This window comes from Lissotriton helveticus, chromosome 2_1 (genome assembly GCF_964261635.1).
Source record: "Lissotriton helveticus chromosome 2_1, aLisHel1.1, whole genome shotgun sequence".
Classification (NCBI taxonomy): Eukaryota; Metazoa; Chordata; class Amphibia; order Caudata; family Salamandridae; genus Lissotriton; species Lissotriton helveticus.
The window spans coordinates 247,356,507-247,380,838 of record NC_136059.1 but is presented as its reverse complement, the minus strand read 5'-3'; the positions used below and the strand labels follow the sequence as shown (position 1 = coordinate 247,380,838).

At 42.7% G+C, this 24,332-nt stretch overlaps 1 protein-coding gene across 3 annotated transcripts in view; it reads right to left on the bottom strand.

Annotated features, from left to right (window-relative positions):
• ARK2C (arkadia (RNF111) C-terminal like ring finger ubiquitin ligase 2C) overlaps positions 1-24,332 on the bottom strand; it is a 196,733-nt gene that overhangs the window by 21,106 nt on the left and 151,295 nt on the right. For 2 of the 3 annotated variants that reach the window (XM_078674761.1, XM_078674760.1), the window contains exons 2-6: positions 20,716-21,022; positions 17,336-17,461; positions 11,919-12,048; positions 3,695-3,799; positions 224-319 (exon numbers count right to left, since the gene is read on the bottom strand). In XM_078674761.1, coding sequence (XP_078530887.1) covers positions 224-319; positions 3,695-3,799; positions 11,919-12,048; positions 17,336-17,461; positions 20,716-21,022 — 764 coding nt within the window. The remainder of the gene's footprint in view (positions 1-223; positions 320-3,694; positions 3,800-11,918; positions 12,049-17,335; positions 17,462-20,715; positions 21,023-24,332) is intronic. The other variant, XM_078674762.1, reaches the window with a different exon arrangement.

Here is a 24,332-nt window from a genome sequence, read left to right as displayed (position 1 = left end):
CTGAATTGCCGAGTGACACTCACCCCTGCTCAACCTGCTAAAGTTAATGATGTTACACACACATACACACACTCTCTCTCTCTCTCTCTCTCTCCCTCCCTCTCTTTCACTGCAAATCGCTACACACTAGCAGGTGCCCTCTTTAATGAGCCCTAGATGTGTTATTGCAACGTACTGGCACATTACTGGTGGAGGCAGCTGTTGTGGTTGACCCATTCCTTACCTTCTTGTATTTGTGTGGAAAGGTGAAGCGCTCAATGATATTCTGCACAGCACCACGATTTACGCTTCCTAATCGATCCTCCAGCTGGAGCAGCTCCTTAAACAAAGGAATCATGATGAAATCAGCTATTTAACACTTTGCCAAACATTGGCACTAACGAGTGTCGCATAGACAAATATAAATAAAAAAGACCACCCACGGCGCATAGAACAAAATTATTGTAACATTTCCAGGTAGGTTTCTAGTGGAAAGTCCAGTTGATCCAAAGGAAATGGCCTCTTTTACATCTAGTTGCTAGTATATGGTTTATTGGCACCTATTATTCTGCAAAGGCATTTTGATTGATTTTAGTGGCATGTTAGAAATCGTTACTCGTGTCTAAAGTCAGAGCCGTCTTAACAGCACTATAGGCCCCCGGGCAAAGCAGTGCACTGGGCCCTGCCTCCACAACTACTCACAGGACTAAAAATGTTTAACGGATAATGCGTGTTAAATTCTGGTCTGCATGGTGCCTCTGGGAAACTGCCCAGCGTGCCCATGTGTTAGAACAGCACAGTCTATAGGAGTCCATGAGACTACTCTCTAGCAGAAGAAGGAAAATATCAACATTTTTCAGTAGTTTGTACGGCTAGGCATGCACTGCTCATAAATGCTTTTGTGAATGGCCCCTGAATTTTTTAGACTTCAATAAATACAGAATGGTTCACAAAGAAATTCAATTACAATAGACATTTTCTAGAATATACTGCCTGAAAAGATAGCACTGACCGATACACCTTAAATCAAGAGAAGTCTTTACAGGTCCCTACAACTGACTCACTGCACTCCATGTATTCCCTGACTTTGTCACTCTATTGTGAAAACAATCGCACTGGACCCCTCTGCATTAAAAATGAAAATAGTAGAAAAGGGTGCACATGTTTTACATGCTCATCTTCTCAAAAGTACACTATGCAATAAATTAATTGTTTTATGTCGGACACACCAGTGTTATTCTTTGATTTATGAGACAAATGAAATGTTACATTTTGTATGGTAGCTCCTGATGCCACAAACAATCCTATTTAAATTCTGTTGTTTGAAAGAAATGCTCATAACAGACCAAGTACAGAGGACATTTCATGAACCTACGGTCCACTTAGTTGTACAAAAAGTTATGTCCCTTGGCTAAAATGTGAGACCTTGACAACACGATTCAAAGTTAATGACCACTGAAGCCTGCAGAAGAAATTTCTACTCGGGGGAAAGCTGCATGGCTGAGGGATCTCTTGCAGCATTGGTTTTAGGGGTACAGGTGGGAACACTCGTGTAAACAGAAGAGGAGGAAGAGGCTAACGTTAGAATGGTGGGGAACATACACAAAGTTGTATCTTTCTGGGAGGTAATTCCAAGGAACTCGTCATCCAGGAATTCACAAAGCCCCGCAGTGAAGCCACGGATATCACAAGCTCAAGCTCACAAGCTCAGATCCTACTTCCTCCTGAAGATCAAAAACCTCTATGGCAATTTCAACGACCACACACCTTACTCCGCAGCCACCATGCCTTCCGGCAACGCCAGTCAGCCCACCATCTCCTCCCGGAACTCTGTCATGCCCAAAGAGTCCACATCGACCATGAAAGGCATCCACTCAGGGGCTCCCACAGACCCTGCCCACCACACATCTACCACAGAGCCACCATCGCACCCGAACTACAACGCACCATCAATACCACCTTCGAGACCGGCACCTTCCCCGATGTCTGGAAACGAGCAGAAGTCGGGCCCCTGCTCAAGAAGCCCTCAGCAAACCCTACAGACCTCAAGAACTACCGGCCTATCTCGCTTCTCCCCTTTGCGGCCAAAGTGTCTGAGAAGACCCTCACAGCAGAACTGACAATGTTCATTGACGACAACGCCGTCCTCGACACCTATCAATCAGGATTCTGCAGCAACCACAGCACCGAGACCGCCCTACTTGCCGTCACAGACGACATCGGCACCCTCCTCGACCAAGGCCACACCGCAGCCCTGATTCTACTCGACCTGTCTGCAGCATTCAACACCATCTCCACCCCATACTTGCAGCGAGACTACACAATGCTGGCATAGGAGGAACCGCCCTTGACTGGATCCGATCATTCCTCAACGGCAGAAGCCAAAGGATCCCACCAAAAGGATGCCACGCTTCTTTCCGAACCAACGGAAATCAACTGGAGAGTCCCACAGGGATCATCGCTCAGCCCAACCATCTTCAACATCTACATGGCCCCTCTCGGTGCCATCGTCCGACGGCACGGCCGCAGCATAGTATCCTATGCCGATGACACCCACCTCATCCTCTCCCTCGCCAAGGATCCCACTACCCCCAGACTCAAGTTCTAGGAAGGAATGCAAGACGTTGCAGCCTGGATGAGCAACAGCTGCCTAAAGCTCAAGTCAGCGAAGACCGAAGTCCTAGTCCTCGGTACCACGCCATCGGCTTGGAGCAACACTTGGTGGCCCACCTCCCATGGCAGCCCCGACCTCCACAGACCACACCAGAAACCTCAGCATTGTACTCGACTCCTCCCTCTCCATGAACCAACATGTCAAAGCCATCGCCTCCAGCTATTTCAACACCCTCCACATACTCCTTAAGACTTTCAAATGGATCCCCCCCACCCCCGAGTCAAGGAAGACAGTCATCCACGCACTCATCACCAGCAGGTTGGACTACGGAAACGCCCTCTACACCGGCATAAACAAGTCCCCATTCCTCTAGCTCCAGACGATACAGAACTCTGCTGCCAGACTTGTCCTCGGTATCCCTCGACATGAGCACATCAGCCAACACCCACTGAAGCTTCACTGGCTCCCCATCAAGAAGAGAGTCACTTTCAAGATACTCACCCACGCCTACAAATGCCTACACATTACCGGACCCCAGTACCTCAACGATAGAATCACCGTCCACGTACCAAAAAGAAACATCCGATCCGCCAACCTCGTCCTCCCCGAAACCCCACGCATCCACAGAGCCACCGCAGGGGGAAGATCCTTCTACTACATCACAGCAAAGACCTGGAACAAGCTTCCGATCGACATCAGACTCGGCCCCTCCCAGAACACCTTCAGGAAGGCTCTCAAGACCCGGCTCTTCGTCTGAAAGGAACTGCCAATTCCCCCAACCCCCACCCCCTCCCCGCACAGCACTTTGAGACCCTCACAGGTGAGTAGCGTGCTTACAATTACCTGACTGATTAATTGATAATGTATAGATTTCTGTCTTTTTTTGTTGCGAATCAGGTCCCAAACATGGTACAGCATAATATGACATGGCGTGGTTCATGCCGGAAATGGAAGTGTACAATCAATTTACAAAACACATACGAAAACCAGGCTCACTCAGACGAGAAAGTCACTTGATGTTCCATACAAAATGCCACCCTGTGCCACTAAGGCTACCAGCTTAACGGATATGTAAGATAAAAGGCTATCTTCGCAACTCACTTCGTAACTTTCTCTTACAGCGGATGTATGCCTTGATGGATTTAGACCCTGAAGAGCAAGGAGATGAAGCTGTGGGTAGGGATAGTTGCGGATCTCATGAACAACCTGTGGGAGATGTAAAATAAAGAAACCAAGTTTTAAAACTCAAAATATAATTGTTCTTCCTACACACAAAAAAGTAAGTCTGAAAAGAATCTAAAAAAACAATTACAATTTGCAGTTACTTTTTTAGTCCGAATTTGTATCTATAATGTGCATGTTTCCTATAAATGAAATGTTCTCACAACAGTGAAACTTGTGTGTTCTGTATTAGTGACCCTGCCCCATCCCTCCTGATAATTTTTTAATTGAGCAGGTCTTGCAGCATCCTAATGGCATCCCTTGGTAATGTAGGTGTCTTATTTTCTTTTGTCAAAATCCGAGCTCGTGGCTGTTATGATGAAAGGTCTGACAATTCAAAACAATATCATGCTGTAGTAAACAGAGGCTAATACTTGCAAAGAGATTTATGCAAATAAAGTTCTTATGAGTTTTCTGTTATTTGTTAACATATTCGGATGAAGCGCCTCATATAAAGAAGATGAATATGTGTGAAATTATAGGAAAGACAAGCACAATAAAATGTACTGTAGATTATCATTACCATTTCTTTGCATTGTGCTACAAATGTCTCAATTTATGGGAGCGTGAATAACATCGACTACATAGATCAAACTTAAATAAGATTAAAAACATGAATCAAACTAAAGACCTAGGCAATGCAGCAATAATAAGCAGATGTAAAATAGGCAGCCTAAAGTGCCTTGCACAATTTATGAAACTAATTATCAATGTACTAAGTCAGAGGGAATTTCGTGTGTCTAGAGATACTCCTATGAAAGCATTCCCATATAGTATTCTTTCATGATGATCTCAAGATATGAAAGGCGTGCAATTTCAGAGGACCAGGGGAGTACCTTATTGACCTGCAGATGCTGGAAGGGCCAGATTTAATTGCATCCGGATCTCAGGGAAGTCCATTGCAAATGCATGTGAATGGGAGTTTTATGGAAAAAAACAAAGTACCTCTGACACCATAAATCAAGAATCCACTTTTTCCCAATTTTTTTTTATTATCCCTGGGTTATATTCATTTGTATTGTATTGCTCTTTTTTCATTTGTTTTACAAAACCTTCAATCCTATCACGAGACAAGCTAGAATATGAACCACTTGCCTTCTTTTCGATACATCAAAAACAAAGAAAAATTTTGAAAATTGTGCTCAACAATTATATACAGTGCAATCAGTAAAAAATGTAACTTACAGTGCATTTTTCAATAAAGCATATATATAACAAACACGCTGTTGCCTGACAGTGAATCTAAAATGCATGTAACATCCTGAAAGTTACATCAGGCAAAAAGTAGTCCTACTAAGTTCTATCAAAAAGGAATAGAGTGAAGACTGGTTTTACTTTCCTGTCCTCAACATAAATTACTTTTTAAGCCAAGGAGAGGTCAAAGATGATAATCAGAATTCCATGATAGAGCCCTATTTCATGGGTTCTATTGTGTCCAATTTTGGGACCTAGCTTATACTTGGTTCTGTATAGAGCCTCTCTGTGATTGGGAGTTAAGCGGTAAATCGAGCAAACACATCTAAGCATTTGACAAGGTGTGCTGAGCATCCTCATCTCCTAAGCTCAGCGTTAAGGATCTTCCTCTAGCTCCACACCTGTCAACATATAGGGATGGGCATCCATCACGGAGTCATAGACAGAGATAGCCAGTCACAAAATCGAATGAACCCTGTATAAAAACCTACTTAGATCTGTGGCACATCAGGCTTCAACCAAAACGTATTCTGAGAAAGGGTACCTATGAAGTTGGGAATGGACTTGCCCAATTGAACAAGAATTGTGTGGACAATATCCACCTCTTTTTGGTCACCTTTTATAACCACCTATCATCATTTTAGTCTTTGCTAATGGACTTCTGCTCCACTCATGTGGAAGCCTCGCTGTCATTTTGGACACACTGAGCACAGATGACTAACAGGTAGCATTCCTCTAGAAGATCAAGGCTTTTTTATATTCCTACTGCTCATAGGCCTACATCTCTTGTCAATGTGCATTTCAAACCGTTGACTATGCAAAAATTAAACAGACCTAGTATGGGGGAGAAGCACAAGAGTTTGCATCAGTCATGAATGCCAGGTCAATCTCTTGCTGTAATGCTCAACTGTATTTAGCTATGGTTTCAGATCAACCAAACTTATAGCTGGTTTTATATATTAATATATTGTTCTTAAAATGTAACCACGGTCTCTGTTTCACGGTCATTTGCAGTCAATTCATGCATGAAGGTATATGTGTGGACTGTGACTATTGGAGATCTGGCCTCCAAAATGCCTGTGTGCGAGGTTTACTCAACCTATTCCTAGTCCATCTGATCTGGATGATTTTCCCAGTGCACATAGCATAGACAATTTCAACTCCCTTCAGATTGATCATATGGTTATACAGTCATGGATCCGAGTCTTCTTCCCCACCTCAACAAAAATCTGATCTCAGGCTAGAAGGCTATTGGTCTTATAGAACACCTTTGATCTTATCCTGAATATTGGTCCCCTCTAGATGGATAACCTCTGGGATCACCTGTGTCTATCATTCGAAGGCTTTAAAAAACCCTTCCGACAACTGCACCGGTGTTTGCCATCTTGAACCAAATACATCTCTCTGAGTGAGGAGGACCCAGAGTTGAAGAGTATCAGAAAAAATGCATTTGTATGAATGCTCCTAAATTGCAGGGATTTAATATTGATCTGATGCAGAAGGGGAGCAGGGAGTCTCCAAACCTTTCTTGGAAAAGGGGACTGCTTCTCAGTTAAAGAGGCTTTTTCAAGTTGCTGGATCCTATACATTTATGTTTTAGATCTTCCAGAGGGGCAAAATGAGTCCTGTTATATCAAGCAAGGTTTCATATCATTTGATCCCTTTTTGTTCACAGAAACAGAATATCAACTTTTTAACTGAGAGCCCGTTTTATTAAAAAAACAACCAAGGAATTTTTTTATTTGAAATGATGATATCAAGAAAAGCAATAGGATTAAAATCTAGGGGGAAAGTTTAGAATCAGATTAAAGGCTGAGGCAAAAGTAGAGTTAAGGTCAGGTTAAGAAAAAGATCAGGAAGAGAGTATATTTAAGGACTGGATTCAGAATAGGTTTAGAGTAAAAGCAGTAGTGCTGGAACAATTTTCGTACTGGGGGTGCTGCCATCAATGTTACATTACTGAAATCAAAGGAATTGCAAAGAAGAAGTTTAACAAATTAGCCATACCAGGTCAGTAGGAGAGTAGTAAAAGTGTAGTATGTAGCCGATGGTACTTTTTGGAGCACACAAATATATTACTACAGCTCACTTTCATTTACACACAGCCCATTCTCTTTTGAAATTGAAGTAACATTTTCATTGACATACATGTTTTCCATTTTTACTGATAAATACAGACAGAAACCCCTTTATTTTCTTGTCTGTATTTATTTTTAAATGTGGATAAAAACGGAAATTGGGTGCTTTTTGAGTGATTCTAAATACACTTTGCCATGACTGCCAGGTCAATAACTGTGTAGATTGATAGGTAAGGGGGTAAAAAAAAGGGTTTTAATAAAGAGGCTTAAACAGCAAAAGATATGCACGGGCTGATACTGAAATGTGCATATTTTCATATAAGTGCATTGATTTTTCTTCTGCAGGTATTCATATCACTGAAACCAGGCAGGCATTCAAGTACGACTGCATATTTATTGGTCAAATAAATGTATTTATAACATTTGTAAAGTGCGCTGTTACCAAAGGTGTCCTGGCGCTGTAATGATAGTTCCCCTGGCCTAAGCCTCCTATCTAGTTCGTGAACAGCCAAGTTTTTAGACTTCTACGGAAGGTCATCAAGTCAGTAATCTGTCTAAGCGCCACAGGTAAAGCATTCCAGGCTGTTGCTGCCCCCAGGACGAAGCTTGTGGAAGTGGAAGTATACCAGTTTCAGCTTTATTTATCTCACAAAACCCATTATAAATATGGATACAGCTAAAGTTGACAAAAAATAAATATGGATAAATACAGACGGAAATGTCAACAACAAAAAAATACCATAAAACCGGGAGCCCTAGTTATAATAAAACTGACATCCCACAGCATTTCTTTTCACATTCCCAGTACTTCTGCAAGATTGTCAGTTTGCTTTACAAAATCCTCTAACTTTGCAATCACGGAAAGAAAAGCAAACACCAATTAAGGTTGTATCAGGACAAAGGTTAATATCAGGTTTATGGTTGGGGTTATATTAGAATCAGGGTCTGAGCGGGAGTCAATACTAAGGTTCAGTGTTAGAGCTGGTTTAACTTTAGACTAGTTTCTAAAATCTATTTTACATCATATTTAGATCATATGATTGTAAAGGAATGGGAAAGATTAACTGAAATCAAAATAATTTTTCAATCAAAGTTCTTCTATTTTTATTGATGTTTTACATATTGTACATGAACTCAGATATACATGCGGAAATGAAAAATAATGTCAAAACTAAAATCAAACATAGGCAACCACATTGTTCACTCAATACAAATTATCAAAATAAGTAAGGGTACTAAATATTACAATATACTAAAAATAATAGGTAAATGTGTGGCAAAAGTGTACCCGTAACACATGCATTAATACCAAAATACTGGGGGGAAATATATTTTATTTGAAATGTCATTGCAATGCAAAGTCGTGGAATGGAAAGTCTGATTGCAGCATGGAAGGACTCGTCAGGCCACAAGTATGAAACAGCATGCGTTTAGATTTAAATTTTTTATTTATTTTATTTATTTATTTTTATTTTGAAAGTTTTATATAGCGCGGACAAGATCCTTGCGGATATCAGAGCGCTTTACAAAGAGGAGTACCTGGGGACGCATAGTCAGACAGATAAATCAATAGGTCACATAGTATAAATGGTACAAATAGGTGGCTACAAGCCAACCTATGTACAAAATAGTACAAATAAATGGCACACGTAAATGGCTACAAAGTTAAACATGTGGGAATCAGACAATTAATAAAAATGATTAAGGTTGAGTGAGAGAGTTCGACGGAAGGATGGAGGACCCGTTGGGCGGGGAGGTGTAGTTGTGTGAGGTGTTGCAGGGGCGACGAGGGGGACGAGGGTATTTGCTGCGTCTAAGAGCGGGGATTGACGCCCGGTTTGGGGCGTGTTGAGTGAGTGAGTCAACCGGGTGGGTAGGGAATAAGTTTGGAGGGGAGGTGGGTGAGGGGTGTATGGGGTGTGTGGCGAGTAGTTCCTTGATGTTGTGTATGTCATCTTTGATCTGAGCAAGGGTGGCCATGATGTTGTCCACCGTGGGGTAGGTGGTGGAGGTGGGGGCGGCCGTCTGAGGGGAATGGCTGACCAGGAAATTCGTGTGCAGGTGGGAGCGTGGGCTGGTGTTCGAGGAGGTGTGCGTTGTGTTGGTGTACGGGAGGGTGTTAGGGAGAAGGGATGTTTTGGGCGGGAGGGGTGTGGATGAGGTGGGGAGGGGGTTGGTGGTGTGAGTGAGGGCAATGATGGTAGGTGGGTGGGTCAGGGTGTATGCTGGGAGACTGATAGTCGAGGTGGGGGTGCAGGAAGGGTAATGGGGGCTGAGAGTAGGAGGGGAAATGGGATTGGGAGTGGTCATGTTGTGGGGAGGGGGAGTTATACTAAGAAAGGAGGTGAGAGGGTAATGGGGACTGAGAATGGGGGGGATGGGGGGGATCCATGTTGCGATGATGGTTTAGGTGGGACTAGGCGAGTGCACTATAGTGGTACACATGTGTAGGAAAAACAAGAACATACAGTAGGTTATACGGTGTAAGAATAGTACTAGTGATCAATCGGCGTATCCCAAATGTCAGAGTGTGCAGAGAAACATATACATACAATAGGTTACAATAGGTTATAGAGTACAACAGTGTCACTGGTGATCAACCAGATATATATATGGGGTAGTGCCACCATCCAAAATCCAAAATCATAGAGAGCAGAAATGACATTAGTTAGCAACCAAGGTAAATGAAGTAGCATTGCATTACAAATGTTCGAAATACAGGTAGAAGAATAATACTGCGGTAAAAGGTATATGAGGTCGCAATCTGCGCATTACAAATGTTCAACATACAGGTATAGGTACAATACTGCAAATCTAGGCAAACATTCTTTCAGATATGGTGTAGCAATCTGTGCATTACAAATGTTCAGAGTAAAGCTAGGAGTGTACTGCAATAATAAGCAGACATTCTTGCATGTATGAGGTGGCATTCTGTGCATTACATATGTTCAGAGTATAGTTAAGAGAATAATAATACAATAATAGGCAGGCATTCTTTCACAAGAGGGTGTAGATACCTAACTGAGCCAAGTACTCAGTAGTTGTGATTAGTCTAGAGTGATTAATTCTTGGCGAGTGTTCAGATAAAGAAGAAAATGACTAATCCAGGATGTCCGCCCATGAGAGAGAATAGTCAAACATGTCCGCCAAATAGGTGGGATAGAGACATTAGTCCTCTGTTTGTTGCTGTTGCTTAGCTAGCATAGAAGAGCAGTATCCCCTCTCCTTCATGCATGCAGGGGAGGTGGAGATATTAGTCCTCTGTCTGCTGCTATTACTTTAAGCCTAGGGGGAGGAGTTTCACTTTCTATCCGAGCCAGCAATGCTCCAGCTATCTGGGAGGAATGCTTATCTTTGTGTGGAGGAGTTAAATTGAGGAGCCTCGTGGACAGAGGTACTGTGGGGGGGGGATTTATTGTTACAGGTTTATGGCTCCAGCCATTTTGGACAGAGGAGGTAGTTTAAAAGTGAGCAGGCGGGTAGGAGAAATACAAATACCTCAAGTCTCTGTGTGCCCCCTGAGTCCGACCGTAGAGTCTTTCAGAAGCAATGCATTATTCCACAAAGTGTCTCAGTCCCTTCCGATTTGCTAAAATTTATGAATTGCTTGTGATTGAACTCCACAGATTAGATCAGATCATGGCTCCAAGCCTGTATCACCATGAGACGCAGCGTAGGTAATCACCCGGTATCTAACGAAGCCGATGGGGGCAGGCTTCAGTCTTCTGTCGCAGAACGGCTCCCGTTGTTGGTCTCAGGGCTCTCCTCAGTCGCTCCCCTGGGCAGCGGCGGCGCAATACCCTCCGGGCGCATCCATCTCCTGAGCCCGTGTCCTGTCTCCGGTGCTGCGGTGCGGGGGGGGGAGGATGAGGAGGGGGGGGACTGCTCCTTCGTAGCAGCCGGCGTCCTCCACCGTGGAGCGGACGGTGGGGGGGCCACTTTCAATCCTCTGGCGTTCGCTGTAGCTCCTCTGCTGCGGCTTTACTTAGCCCTCCGTAGCCTCTGAGACTCACTGCGTCTCACTGCGTCTCACTGCGGTGGAGCGGGCGGGCGGTTCCGGCTCAGCAGGCTCACGGAGCTTTAGCAGCCTCTGCGCGGGGGGGTGCCCTCCTATGCTGCCGAGGGTGCCCACCGATGCTGCCGTGTATGCCTTTGGGCTTCCTTTGCAGCCTAGGGATGGATCAGCAACCGAGCTCCAGTGCCTTCCTCCGCCTTGTAGCGGGGGACCTCTTCCAGCCCTCCGAAGTCGTCGAGCTGTCTGGAACAGGCTCCTGGAGTTTCAGCCACCCCTGTGACGCGCCACTCTTATGCCGCCTTGGATCCAGTGCAGGGCTGGTGGCAGGGTGGTCCGCAGTGTCGGCTCAGCAGCACCGCGTCAGCGATGAGGGTGTCAGAATCGAAAGTCCGATCGCGGGGCATTTCAATGGTCATTAGTCAATCCAGTTACTCGATCCAGTTACTCTTTCGTTCCGTTCTTCTTCCTACTTTCGTTCCGTCGTGCTGGTAGGTGCTAACAGGGATAATGCTCGAATGGGATCCCCAGCACTGGGAGCTCCTCACAGGAGCTCCTACCAGGCGGCCATCTTGTGTCCACTCATTTAATGTTGGCATTAACATCCTAAACCTACTTTTGGGATGTGTGGTCAGTTTTCCGTGATGAAAACATAATTTGATACATGAACAGAGATGTGAACATACACAAATACTATCTGCTACATCTTGAATGCCTCCCCGTCTATTCTAAAATCCAAAACTGAAAAGGGGATCTAGTGATGGTTGAAATATAACGATTGCCTTATACATAAGAAATAATTCAGGAAAAGTCGACTTACCACCTGAGCTGAAGAGGTGTTGCGGGGAAAGTGGTGCATTCGAGGAGTTGCCAAGTAATGTTGGTAGTGTTGTGGAACGGGACGGACCTGGAACTGAGCATGTGTCAACCCTGCATCGACACTGAGATCCCTGTGACAGTGATACAAACAAGAAAAACAATAATCCTGTCTGTTCTAGGAATCTGATCCAATTTTGTCTGTTGTAAAACACTACATGCAGAACTGTGCATGACAATTCATGAAAACTTGCAATTTTTCTCCAACAGATAAACCATAAACTAAAGGTGTCAATTTACTTGACATAAAAATCACGCACCGGTAACTTGACACTGGCTTCCGTCTGCTCTTGCTCACATGAGAGACCACAAAATAAGGCTCTTGCACACAACTGGAAATGCAGGGGAAAGTGACTCTGTCACTATAATTTAAAGGGATCAAAACTAACTTAGCACTACATTTGCTATTCTCAGACAAAACACCTACTTTGAACACCTGCCATGCTTTGATTATGTGTGAAAGTTTTTCTAGAAGTCTTTTGACTAGATTAATTTGAGGTTAATGGGTAATACAATTTAAGTATGGTACTGAGATACATGCGATCATGTAAGTTAGAGTATTAGTGGAACAAATTTATTGGAGAGGTGATTAATATCTGATCTCAAGATAGACCCACGGACTATAATATTTATTGATTCCAGCATTATCTATTTGTAAAATCTACTTTTAATACTTTTGGAAAGGTGGGGAGGGGCAAGGGATTTACCGCTGAAGTCTTTACCTTGGTTTTCAAATAATGTTGGACTAAATAGTATATAAAGAGTACATTGAAATTGAAAACTGGTTTCTAAGCTCCCCCGTTTGGAGTGGGGGTGCTCTTCGAGCTCATGAACAAGGAGGAGCTATTTTGAAAAATAATGAATACGTACCTGCCGAAAAGAAAAGGGAATTAAGTCCTAATAAGAAGTCATGATAATGGTGGATTACCAATTAGAAGTTTTAATCCCAAGGAGTATTTATTCGTTTCTATATTGATTGTCTGTTCGAATATCTGTTTCGAACTTCCTCTCTTAGTATTATGTTTAAGCACTATTTAAAAATAATAGTAAAAACGTGTGTTGGTGCAGTCTATGCAATTAAAATGTGTGTTAGGGCAGTCTATGCAATCAGTAGGACATAAATGGATGGGAGATGCCCTACAGTAAATGGTCCTAAAAAAGGCCAGTTTCGATATATGTTTGGTTTCTGATATTTCATTATATTTGGTTTGTCTCAGATACCAATAGAAACTCACGGACTTCTTTGACTGATAATGTCAAGTATAACTGAGACAACTGTCACACATGAATATAACCATATGCTTGATATCTATGTATATACTATATATTTGAAAAATATTCCTAAAAACGTATTAAAATAAAATGAAACAGTGAAAATCCAATAATGCTTTGGGATTTTACAATTGTGAATATTATTATAGCTATTGCTATGATCTTGGAAATAAGTATGACCATGTACAAGGGACAAACAGAATAGTAAACTCTGAAACATAGACTTTAAAATCATTCTACACAGGAATGGTTGCTAATGTTAATATTAGGCATGCGATGCTATATTTCCAAGATAGGCATTTCCTGTTGTGAGAATTAAGGAGTTTAATATTCATTAACGTCATTTTTAATTTGACCTTTAATTTTCTTTAATTAGTTACAAGCTTTTATCTATAAAGGAGCAAATCATGTCCAGCTACTTAATAATCACATTTTAGCTTTTCCCATGCCTACCAAAGCAATAATTTTAGATAGGAACTTCTCACACGTCAATCGTGATTACACGGCAAGCACTAGGTCTTTACTGAAGATCATCCGCAAAAGCATGGAACTGCTGCCCCACCAGCGACTGTTAGGGTTGTTTTAATGGCGGGAAATCAGAATGTAACTATTTTCCTCAACTTTGGAGTGGGATGTTAAGAGATGTGCTTCCTGTCCCATCACCAAACCAGAATTACAATGAAGTGGGCAGGATGATCAAGTGCTGCCATTCACTATACAGCAACCAGTCTAGCAGCCCCTTGATACCCTTAGATTTGTCACAATTATGCATGCAGCGTGCTAATGGTCGTGATATTAGGCACATAATAGCTGCCATCATTTCCCTACTTCTGCTGCACCAACATGCCGAGCTCTTAACAGACAGCCGTCACATTATTATTTCAGTCACTTTCGCTTAACCTGCATCACTACGCTATCGCTGCAGCACAGAGACTCAAGTAAGCCTGCTCAATTATTTCTGAACTGCCTGCAAGAGCACCCTGACACGGCCATCGGTGAGTGATAACACAACACGCTACCAGGATTCCAGGCGTAAAAAAGCTGTTTATGAAAATAGGATTTGGATTTTTGCCATTACCCCTCCATGGTTGTTGACTATGCTGTAATTCTTAATGTTTGTTGTCTATGCTTTCCATTAAACCCTGTGTTTGATTCTAGATGGAAGTTGTGGTAATTAGTGAGGGGCTCGCCTTTTTTTAATTCCCTCTAAATGTAGGATATTACTTTGAGTAATTGGAAGGGCAACATGTGAAAATGGAAGAAATGATGGTGCAAGTTTGCCATCGACAAGAATTGCCATTTTTTCAGCAAGCAATTGGTTGACCCTCTCTTATCCATGTTGTAAATACAACTAAATAAATGTCAAGTCCTGTGACAGTTTTCAAGTCGTTTTAATATGACGTGCATTCGAGGGTCTTGCAGAGCACCTGCAGGCACCACTTACTTTTGATTCAACTGGGAAGGTCCATTAGTTCAAACAATGACTTGAATAAAAGGTAAAAAGAGTATATCCAATCTCATGGCTTATATCCATCACTGAATATCCAATGCCATCTCATTGGATTTCAGTCTTACTCCAACTCCCAACTAATTGCACGATAGTGTACCCAGTGTTTACAACTCTGATGTCGCAAAAGTAAAATAATTTCTGAACACCTCAATGGTTAGGCAGCACCTGTTGAGGTCTAGTTACATCGCTGCAATAAGATGTGGAGTGTAGATGTAATCCTCCATAAAAGAAGCTTCAGAAGATCTCCAGATGAAAGATATCCTATATATATTTCAATGTATCACATTACAATAAAAAAATTCAAAATGGGAGTTGCAACCCATTATAATAATGCACATTTGCAAAGGCAGGGCAATTTCTGAACTAAAAAGTAATGGGCTTACCACAATCTGGACGACTAAAACAAATATGTCACTGCTGCGTGTAGCGGAGATGTTGGTATTTAGCTTATTTCTGAGCCTCGCTGGAGTTCCCTTTCAACCCTGCCATCAGTTTTACCATTGAGGAGCTGCCTAGGCCTTTTTAAGTGGCCTTTCTAAAAGGCCATGTTTAAGGGACTCTCTGATTACAAAATGGTAACTTCACATGCTAGTTTAAACCAGAAGAGCATTGCAGAATTGAGGGAAAATGTCCCAATGAGTGCACAACCAGCTATTGACATTGATCAACAATCACACAATCCAAATACCAAACTCTATATATCTGTGGAAATATAAGGTACATTACATAGCAATTCCAAATAATAGTGTATTGTGTTGCAATTGGAACACAAGATTAAATAGAAAGTATTCAATAAAATGCCCTGCGTATCAAACACAAACCTGAGGTTTTAATTACAAACCCACAATTTCATATATCTGCATCAAAGAGAGAGGACCTGATAGGAACTATAAAAATAGGACAAGATTATAACAGCCCTTCAATTCAAGACGTCTCAAAGGAGATAAAGAGCTGATTTGAAAGCTTTTTACAAGTAATCCAGTCGGGTGAATTGGCTAGAACTGCCTATAGCATTGTGAAGTTCGGGCGTGGGTTCAGAACACATCAAATGTGTGTTCGTCAAGAAACTGACAGAGTTAGCGTAGGAAATAACAATGCAACTTGAAAATAGTTCCTGCAGAGCTAGTTGTCATTCAGAACAAAGATCAACAACTACACTCTACTAATGTATTGGTTTGGGAACAACATGGAAAAGCCATTTGAGCTAGAGAACCTGTGGTACTCCTCCCCTCCATTAGAGTTGTCCAACATTGATCCGTGAAGACGACAACATTTCTGAACACCGACAGACTATAAACTTGATTTACATCTATACTCATTGTCTCTTAATCAATCTCATGTAAATAATGCAAATATTTGGCCCAACAGCACTTGTTGACCAATGTGGATATCCCCAATCTACAGCTGTTCAAAGTCTTCCTTAAATAATCCAGGTAAACAATTGTCTTTATAAGTGTTGGCCTTAGGTCTGTGTTCACTTGATCCAGCTTTCGTCAAGCTTGCAGCCCTATTCTGTAATGCCTGCACCATCTCTGTTTTCTCCAACATCCCCAAGGTGACTGACAATCTTTTGGAACCATTCTGTAGAAATGACTCAGAGCAAGAATGTGTTAAGCTTTAGGAAGTTTCAAAAGAACATACTGTATTCTAGGTTCCATACATTGGCTCTTCTCAATACCCTATACTTTTTACTTGGGTGCATTGTGTAAAGAGCCTGTCCTTACTACAGTGGATGACAGGACTATTGCAGAATGAATAGAAACTTTTGATAGATCTGGCATTTCTTTGGTAGAAGAGGTGGAAGGATGTGAGTACTGAAACATAGAAAGCCAATGAGCATGCAACTCAAAGATCAATAAAACATGAGAAGAGGGGCTAGCAAAATGCAGTGTCACCTCACACCATCGGTCATGGTACCAGAACCCTTTTTGTGGAAGAATTGTTTTTCAAAATACTATAAAACGAAAATTTGTATTGAAAATCATAGTTTGTGTTATTACTTGTGGTTATGGTTAATTTGTTACTAGTGTTGCCAAAATCAAATATAGTATACTCTTCAGATCTGCAAATGTTTTAACTCAAAGTTTGTTCCAGATGGCCAAAGAAGACTTATACTTTAGAGCATCAACTAATCCAGAATTTGATTCATGTTCCTTAGAGACACGTTTAATGGGTATTTTTAAGAATAACTTGTATGTTAGTTTTTAGGGTGATTAGTTGAGTTAGTGGTGCAACCAGAAAAGCAATGACATATCCCTACAGAGCTTCCTAAACACACTGGCTATGGCTATTTATCTGATACTATGATGATTTGGTACAGTAAGTACCGCTATATCCTATCTGTGGTTAATCGAGACAGTGAACTAAGCAACGTGTAGAGAGCCATGAACGATTCATTGAAACCCATAACCCCTACCAAGTAGTCTTAACATTTAATAGCAATGGCTAAACAGGAAAGTTTGCCCTTTTTTTCCGTACTGCTGTGTTCCATACGTTGTTTTGTTTTGTTCCATCATAAAAATTGTAGGCAAACTGAACACTATAGCATGTCGCCAATACAAATTAAGTGAAAGACTTACCAGTCTGTGCCTTCAGCCAAATACCTGGGCTGGGGCCCCATTGGTTGAGGAGTTTGAAGTTGGTGGCTGAAGTCAAAGCCTGGGCGTAGTCGATGAGGGTGAACTGATACGCGCTCCTGAGTCCGCCTGTGAGAACATATAGACTCACTGGTTAAGGAGACTTGTTAGCGCCTTGTGTACATCCCTTAAATGTTACATGTTATAGCCAGAAAAGCTTGAAGCATTTTTGCCAGGATGAAATGAAGCTCCAGCTAAGTACTCAAACAAGTGAACAGGCCATTATAAGAGCAAGTGCATAGGAGTCCAGGGTCAAGTTCTACAGTGCGTGACACTCCCTTCCAAAAATACTTACCATACAATGAACACTTTCTTAAATCTTACTTGGCTAGCTAAGGAATAGCTGGATTCTTATTTCCATAATATATTGCAAGCAAAAATGGTTCATTAGTGGAACCACTGAAATTCAATAAAATATATGCCAAGACAAGAACTACTATAATTCATTGTAAAATCAATCATGAGAGGCCGCTGAAAATGAATAAAAACAAGCTCTGGCAAAGCTGATAGGTCTGAGTTCAGTGGACTAACCATGCAGTGTTAATTCATTAGATAAAGACACACTGGAGAGAGCCAGCAGAGTGGACAGAAAGGGCTATGGTTGTAATGTAGTCCTTCATGCAGTTCAATACATGCACTAGAGAGGAGATGGAAAGATGCACTCACACAGTCAACATTAAGCGAAATGAATACACTGCTTGGTGAGCTAAGACATGATTGAAAAAGTCTCAAGCAAGTGGCTGAAATAGGCTGGTTGAAGAAAGACAATGGTGGAAAGAGGCGGACCCAAACCCCATTCTATGTATATTGATAGAAGTAGGTTTGTTTAACAGATCTGCTCTCAAAACCCACACCTCAAAAGAGAATAGGGGAAACACAGACATCTATGGACAAATGAGCGATGAGGTGATGCACTGGAAGTGAACAAAATGTCAGAAAGACTGGCACTGAAACCCCAATTATCAAACCAATGAGTACATCTACAACCGAAGGTTTATGGCCTTGCTTTGGGTATAGATTTACTCATTTTCGAAATTCACAAACGTTTCACAGGCTATGGTTGAGTAGCATATTACATTCGCAGATTACTTTCCAGGCATACTCCTTGGAAACTATTGTGAATATTCAAATGTGGCCATTCAGCTGCAATTCTGCATGGGCAATTGTACGTACTACATAACTGCCTATAGGAAAATGCCATAGCATCTGTGTAATATAATGTTTATTTCTCCATGGGGAAGCAATTATTCCCAATGAGGAATCTCATTCCACTCAATGCCCAGCTATTGTGTTAGAGTTCCATTCCCTCTAACCGCTCTGGAAAGGAATGTACTCGTGCCCTTGACAGGGGTAAATCTCATACCACTTCTAGGATGGGAATGGGTCGTAGAAATGTTTGAGACTATCCAGAAATTCTGTTGTTTTTTCCCAAACTTTGCAAGGAAACTACACCACTGTACTCCCACTTCCGACTATATGAGAAACACCTCGCACTTGTAAAGCAAGCCATTTGCACCAATAAGTTGGAGGTGGATACATTCCAAGTAATGTGCTTGGATACATTCCAAGTAAAATAACTTGCATATGTGTTTTGAAAACTAAGCCGGATGTTATTTAGTGAACCCGTGAATCTAAGAAAAAATGTAGAAAAAAAGAAACTACTACAGTCCAATAAAATAAAAAACTTAAAAAAAGAGATTCTAGAACCCAATGAGAAATCATTAAAGAGGAAAAACCACTGAAATATATGAAGAGATCAGCAACGCCTGGAACCACACTATTCAAGCACAAAATGTGCCAAGAAGGGAACCACCGAAAACAACAAAAATTGAGGCATGGATTCGAATTTTTTTTTAATGACCAAGAAATGAAGGATTAGAATCAAAATAAGACGCATTCAAGGGGTTCATGAAAATATAAATCTAACTAAAAATCAGGCCAGATGGAAATTACCGAATTCCCCCCCAAAAAAACAGCTTTGAGAACAACTGATTTCCACAAAACTGACACAAGATGGGAAAACAAAATTCTAAAATAAAATACCTAGGAACCATTTAATACCAACAAATTAAGTAAAGAGGAGAATCACTGACTTGCAAGCAAAATGCAGCCGAGAGAGGCAGCATTGGATTCGAAAATATCTACTTGCTGCAAAGGAACACACCCGTTGTTGGCACTCTAGGCGGTTGCCCCCCACATTTAATGAGTTTGACAAAATTGATGAATTGATTTAGAGCAAACCTAAGAACCTTGGCCTAACGGCTAAGGCGCTCGACCTCGGACCTGGGGTTCTGGGTTCGAGTCTCGGTAACGACGCCAAAAACCGCCTGTGATTCTGGGCAAATCACTTAATCTCCCCGTGCCTAAAATGAAAGTGTGTCCTCATGTAACGTAACTGGTGCTATGTAAAGCGCTCTGATAACTGATTCGGTTCGGTTCTAGTTCGCGCTATATAAAACTCTGCAAAAAAAAAAAACCTTGAATAAAATCTTGCCACTACCCTTTAATTGACCTAGCTCTGGGATGGAATATTCTCACCACTCGCTCTCACTTAGGTACTAGGAGCTTTCACGTGCAGTACTTGGGCGATGCTGCGCAGCAAATGTTCCCAGCATGCTTACTGCATCATATTTCATATCCAGGAACTGCTTCTCACCAAAGTGGCTCAGCAGCTGACTCATTCCATAAATACAAGGGGCTGATCATCTTTCTGTGAGCTGGCTCGTAAATCGTACTAGCTAGGAAGCACCAGTCTGAATTACCAGTTCCCGTAACACGTGTTAGTTACAGTTATTAATAGTCAAGATGTTCACATCAGGGTTGACAGGATGAGAAGTTGTTGCTTAGCCTCCCCGAACTAAAAAGGAATAACGTTGCTGAAAGCTTGCAGCGTGCTCTGCCACGTAGGTTTTGTGCAATTGGGCAACCAGTAGAAACCATAGGCCTGGCACATATATATCAATGAGGCAAAGAACCCTCCTAAAAGATCTGATCAAAATTATTTTGCCAGCAACCTGATCAATTGGCCTGTTGTGTCCTTACTCTACATGGACCAACACAGAAGTACTGGGTTTTCTCATGGTTAGACAACAAATCAATGACATTAAAGAGGAAGTCATCTGTAAGTAAACCATCACTGTGTATGAACTGCAAACAGGAAACAAATAGCAAGCGGTTAGTTACTAAAGAAAAGGCTCAACATGGGTTATCACACAGACCTAAGATGGTGTCCTTTTGTCATGCCACAGATAGTAAAGAAGGTAGCCAATCTTGAGGGTTGGCTCATGGCCAAGGCATGGAAGGGTTACACGGTGGAAACTGACCTAGGGTGCGGCATGAGCCTGCGGTGCTGGGCTTCTAGGAGCTGTTGTTGGAGGAGGTATTGCTGGTGTAGGGCTTGAGGTAGGAAGGAGGGTCCCGTCACATCCTGGAACTGCAGGGCTGGTAGAGGCGGCAGCGTCTGGTGCAGCGGACCGTTATGCTGGTGGGACGTCGCCATGGGGGGGCTCAAACCTTGCTGAGGCTGGGCTGGGTGAGGATGGGCGAATTCAGCGGAGATCTGTGGTTGAGGGCCCAGGTGGAAGTGCCGGCAGGAGGTAGCATGCGCATGAGACCGCTGAAACGGGGCACCTGAAAACAAGAACGAAGGTTTAAATGTGAGCCAGGGAGAACCAATCACCAACTGTAAACATTTCCTACATGCAGACGAGAAGGGAAACATCCTTACAACTTATGCAGAAATAGCTTGTTCTTTCCCTCATACATTTTGGCGGTAAAAACTGACACAATTTGGACGGGAAATATACTGCACACTCCAAGTTATGCAGCTCGAAATGTGTCGATACAAGCAATATTGGGGTGTTTTCCTGCACTCCCAGAACTCAGGAGGTAATACTGTACCCAGCAGTATTGGTATACACCAGGTTAGGTATTACCTAAGACAATAATGAGCAACTCGTAATAAGGACCCCAGTGCTCTTCAAATGTCTGTAATTATTGTAATTGTAACACTTTTAGCACCTACGTTAAGGTAGATTCATCTATTTTAGGGTTTACATTTAGAAATACTTCATGGTTTTTAAGCAGTAGTATGTAATAGTAACTTAAGCTCGTGTTCACATGGCAGAGTATCGTCATTGCTGGGATATGTGTTTGAGAAAAAACATCCTTTCAAAAGTAATCATTTTGTTTGAAACTGAAAACAAGAGGGCCGAGTATATGACTTGTGTAAGAGTGCCACCGGGAAGTCCCACTATCCAAAAAGCAGGCAGCAAAGGACTAGGAATGAGACTTGGCACCTGGTTGGAATGTGTGCAGTGCTAGAATCCTCACTACCACCTTTGCCAGTTTGCACAGAACATCCCACGCACACTGTCAACGCCCCCTGTCTTCATGGGCCTGAAATCTCTTTGCAAATAAGTACCCAGCTCAGTCATTACCACACCTATGGATATAAGGCGAGCAGGAAGGGAGCAACCGTTGTGCCATAATGAGTGTACTGTGCCACCCGGTTGGCTCACCCTATCTGCCATGCTCTGATCAGTATCAATAGAGATGCACTGCCAGGCAATCCTTCTGAGTGTGAATGACGCCACCCAGGAGGCATCACGGGTACTGTCAGCCCTCCTTGGGAGTGCCAATGGTGGCACCAAGTACCAGTGCTAGGGCATTTGTGGGGCGGGTATAGGTTTCTACCCAGCCAGCATCTCGAGTGCTGCTGGTGCTTCTGGAGATTGTAAATGGTGCCCCCAGCAGGCAGCTAGAGTAGTGCTGTCGCTTCTGGGGAGGGTGAATGAATGGTGACACCCAGCAGTTACGAGAACGTAAATAGTGCCACCTAGACAACAGCAACAGTATTTCTAGGATTTTGTTATTTCTGAACGAAGAAGCGATATGTTAGACTTCACCATATCACTTTGTCTGTTTTTGCTCCTTATGCGTATTCTTTTTGTGAGCAGATAACGGGGCTTCAATGGAGGCCACCAGTTGTTCGTGCTAGAATCCACTTGTGTTGCTCCCACAAATCAAGCTAAGGATACCAACTAAATTGTTATCCTACAATTTCAAATTCCTTCACATTTATATAGTGTTTTACAATTTTCAAAATTAGATTTAAATTTTTTGATGTCTATAAACTTTATTTAATCTACTAATATTATTTATTTTCTAAACAGTGACTGCCCCCAGAAGAAGTGGCATGGACCCACAGGGGTCTGCGGGTTTGTGTGGCATGCAGAAAGAGTGTTCTAGTTGTCACTAGAGGTGGACGAGCCACTGAAGGTTCCAGCCAGATCCCTAGCAATGGCTCAGCTAGAGGTCCTGTTGGAACCTTGAGCCAAAATCAAACCAAGTCTTCATGTGGCTTCTGTCACTCTCACTCACCGTGTTACCTCATTCACGGAGTCCAGACTCCACCACCCTTTCCACCCCAGCCCCTACTGCAGCCGAGGAGGTGCTGCACCGCACCGCACCGCACCATGATTACTTTGGAGATGGGCTAATAGTGAAGCCCCTGCAGAGTGCTGTGAAGGTGCTAAGACAGCAATGGTATGCTAAAGACGCTTCTCCAAGCACTTTCATAGAACTCTGATTAGCCTTGATAGCCCGCCCATTTTGAATGCTGACCTCAAACCAGGAAGTGAAGACAACTGCAAATCCTGCTAGGTTATGTTATATTGTGGTACCAAAACTTGATATAGCGCTTCGAATGACCCCCGAAGCGGTATTTCGGCGTTGAAGCGCAGACCCAAAGCAAAAATGGGAGTAGCAAGGTGTGCCCCTTGTGTGAAAATCTGCGGCAGGTGAGCTGTGCACTTCACTTTAGTCATGTTACTTCTGTGGGCTCTCCCAGAACTTTCATTTGTTAATGCGTGTGGTTGCCTCTCCTGGAATCTGTCTCTTTTCTAAGTCAATTGAAGTAGGTGATAACATTAAAATAGAGTGCTCTGCCTTCCCTTAACTTGGTAATATTTTTCTAGGAAGTATTTTTGTTTCAACTTAATTTAAACCGTATAAGGTATATGTTTAATTGTGTTTAGACTGTGTGCTGATCTAGCTCCTCTCAGAAAAAAAGGCAAAGCATTTATCTCTGACATAAACCTGAAAAAAGAGTTCCCATTTAGCGGGTGAATTACACATTGCAGCTCGTGCCAGAGAGGAGCACCGGCTGATGACGCAGTTAAAGCACGTTCTACCGAACTGCTCCTCTGAGATGAACTACTTACATTCTTGAATGGGAGGAAAGTCTGTCAAGGCGCAAAAAGATCTATTTTCCCATCAGCTGCAAGGTCAATGTAAACAGTCCAGAAATGGAGCCTTTCAGATGGGACAGGATGTTGTTGCCTTCGCTGCCTAGCCTTCATTTTGAACTGAGCAACGTGTAAGGCTTCTGAAAAATGCCTTCAACCCAATTTCATGAGCACAGGAAGGTAAGAGGAAAGGAGAGACTGGGCCTAGAAGGTCATAGAAGGTCACAGACATAAGGGAAGGTGGGTTTGAACACCTGCTCTGAGGCACCAAGGAATAATACCTGAACTGGAAGGAAAATAATGCCAGTGAAACTCAACACTGAATGCCTCGTCAGGGGTCATAAGCGCTCTAAAAATGCATTTACAATCACACAAACGTGTGAGGAAAGGGCTTTGCTTGTGTGCGACTACTAGGCTGAAAAGATGGCCCTAGAGGCCGGCTAGCCACTTAAAGCTCGAGCCTGAAGCATGGCTCTGGCTCGGCTCGAGGTCCTGCTGGAGCCTCGAGCCCATAACGAGCCAGGCTTCCATGTGGCTTCAGGCTGCAACTCTTCCTCTGCCCAGGACGTGGCCTCACGGTCAGAGCTGTCCACTGTGCAGCTAGGGAACCAGGTTCGGGTCTCGGCATCGGGTCAGCATCCTGTGATTCCCGGCAAGCACAATCTCCCTATGTTTATAAACAATTAATGTGA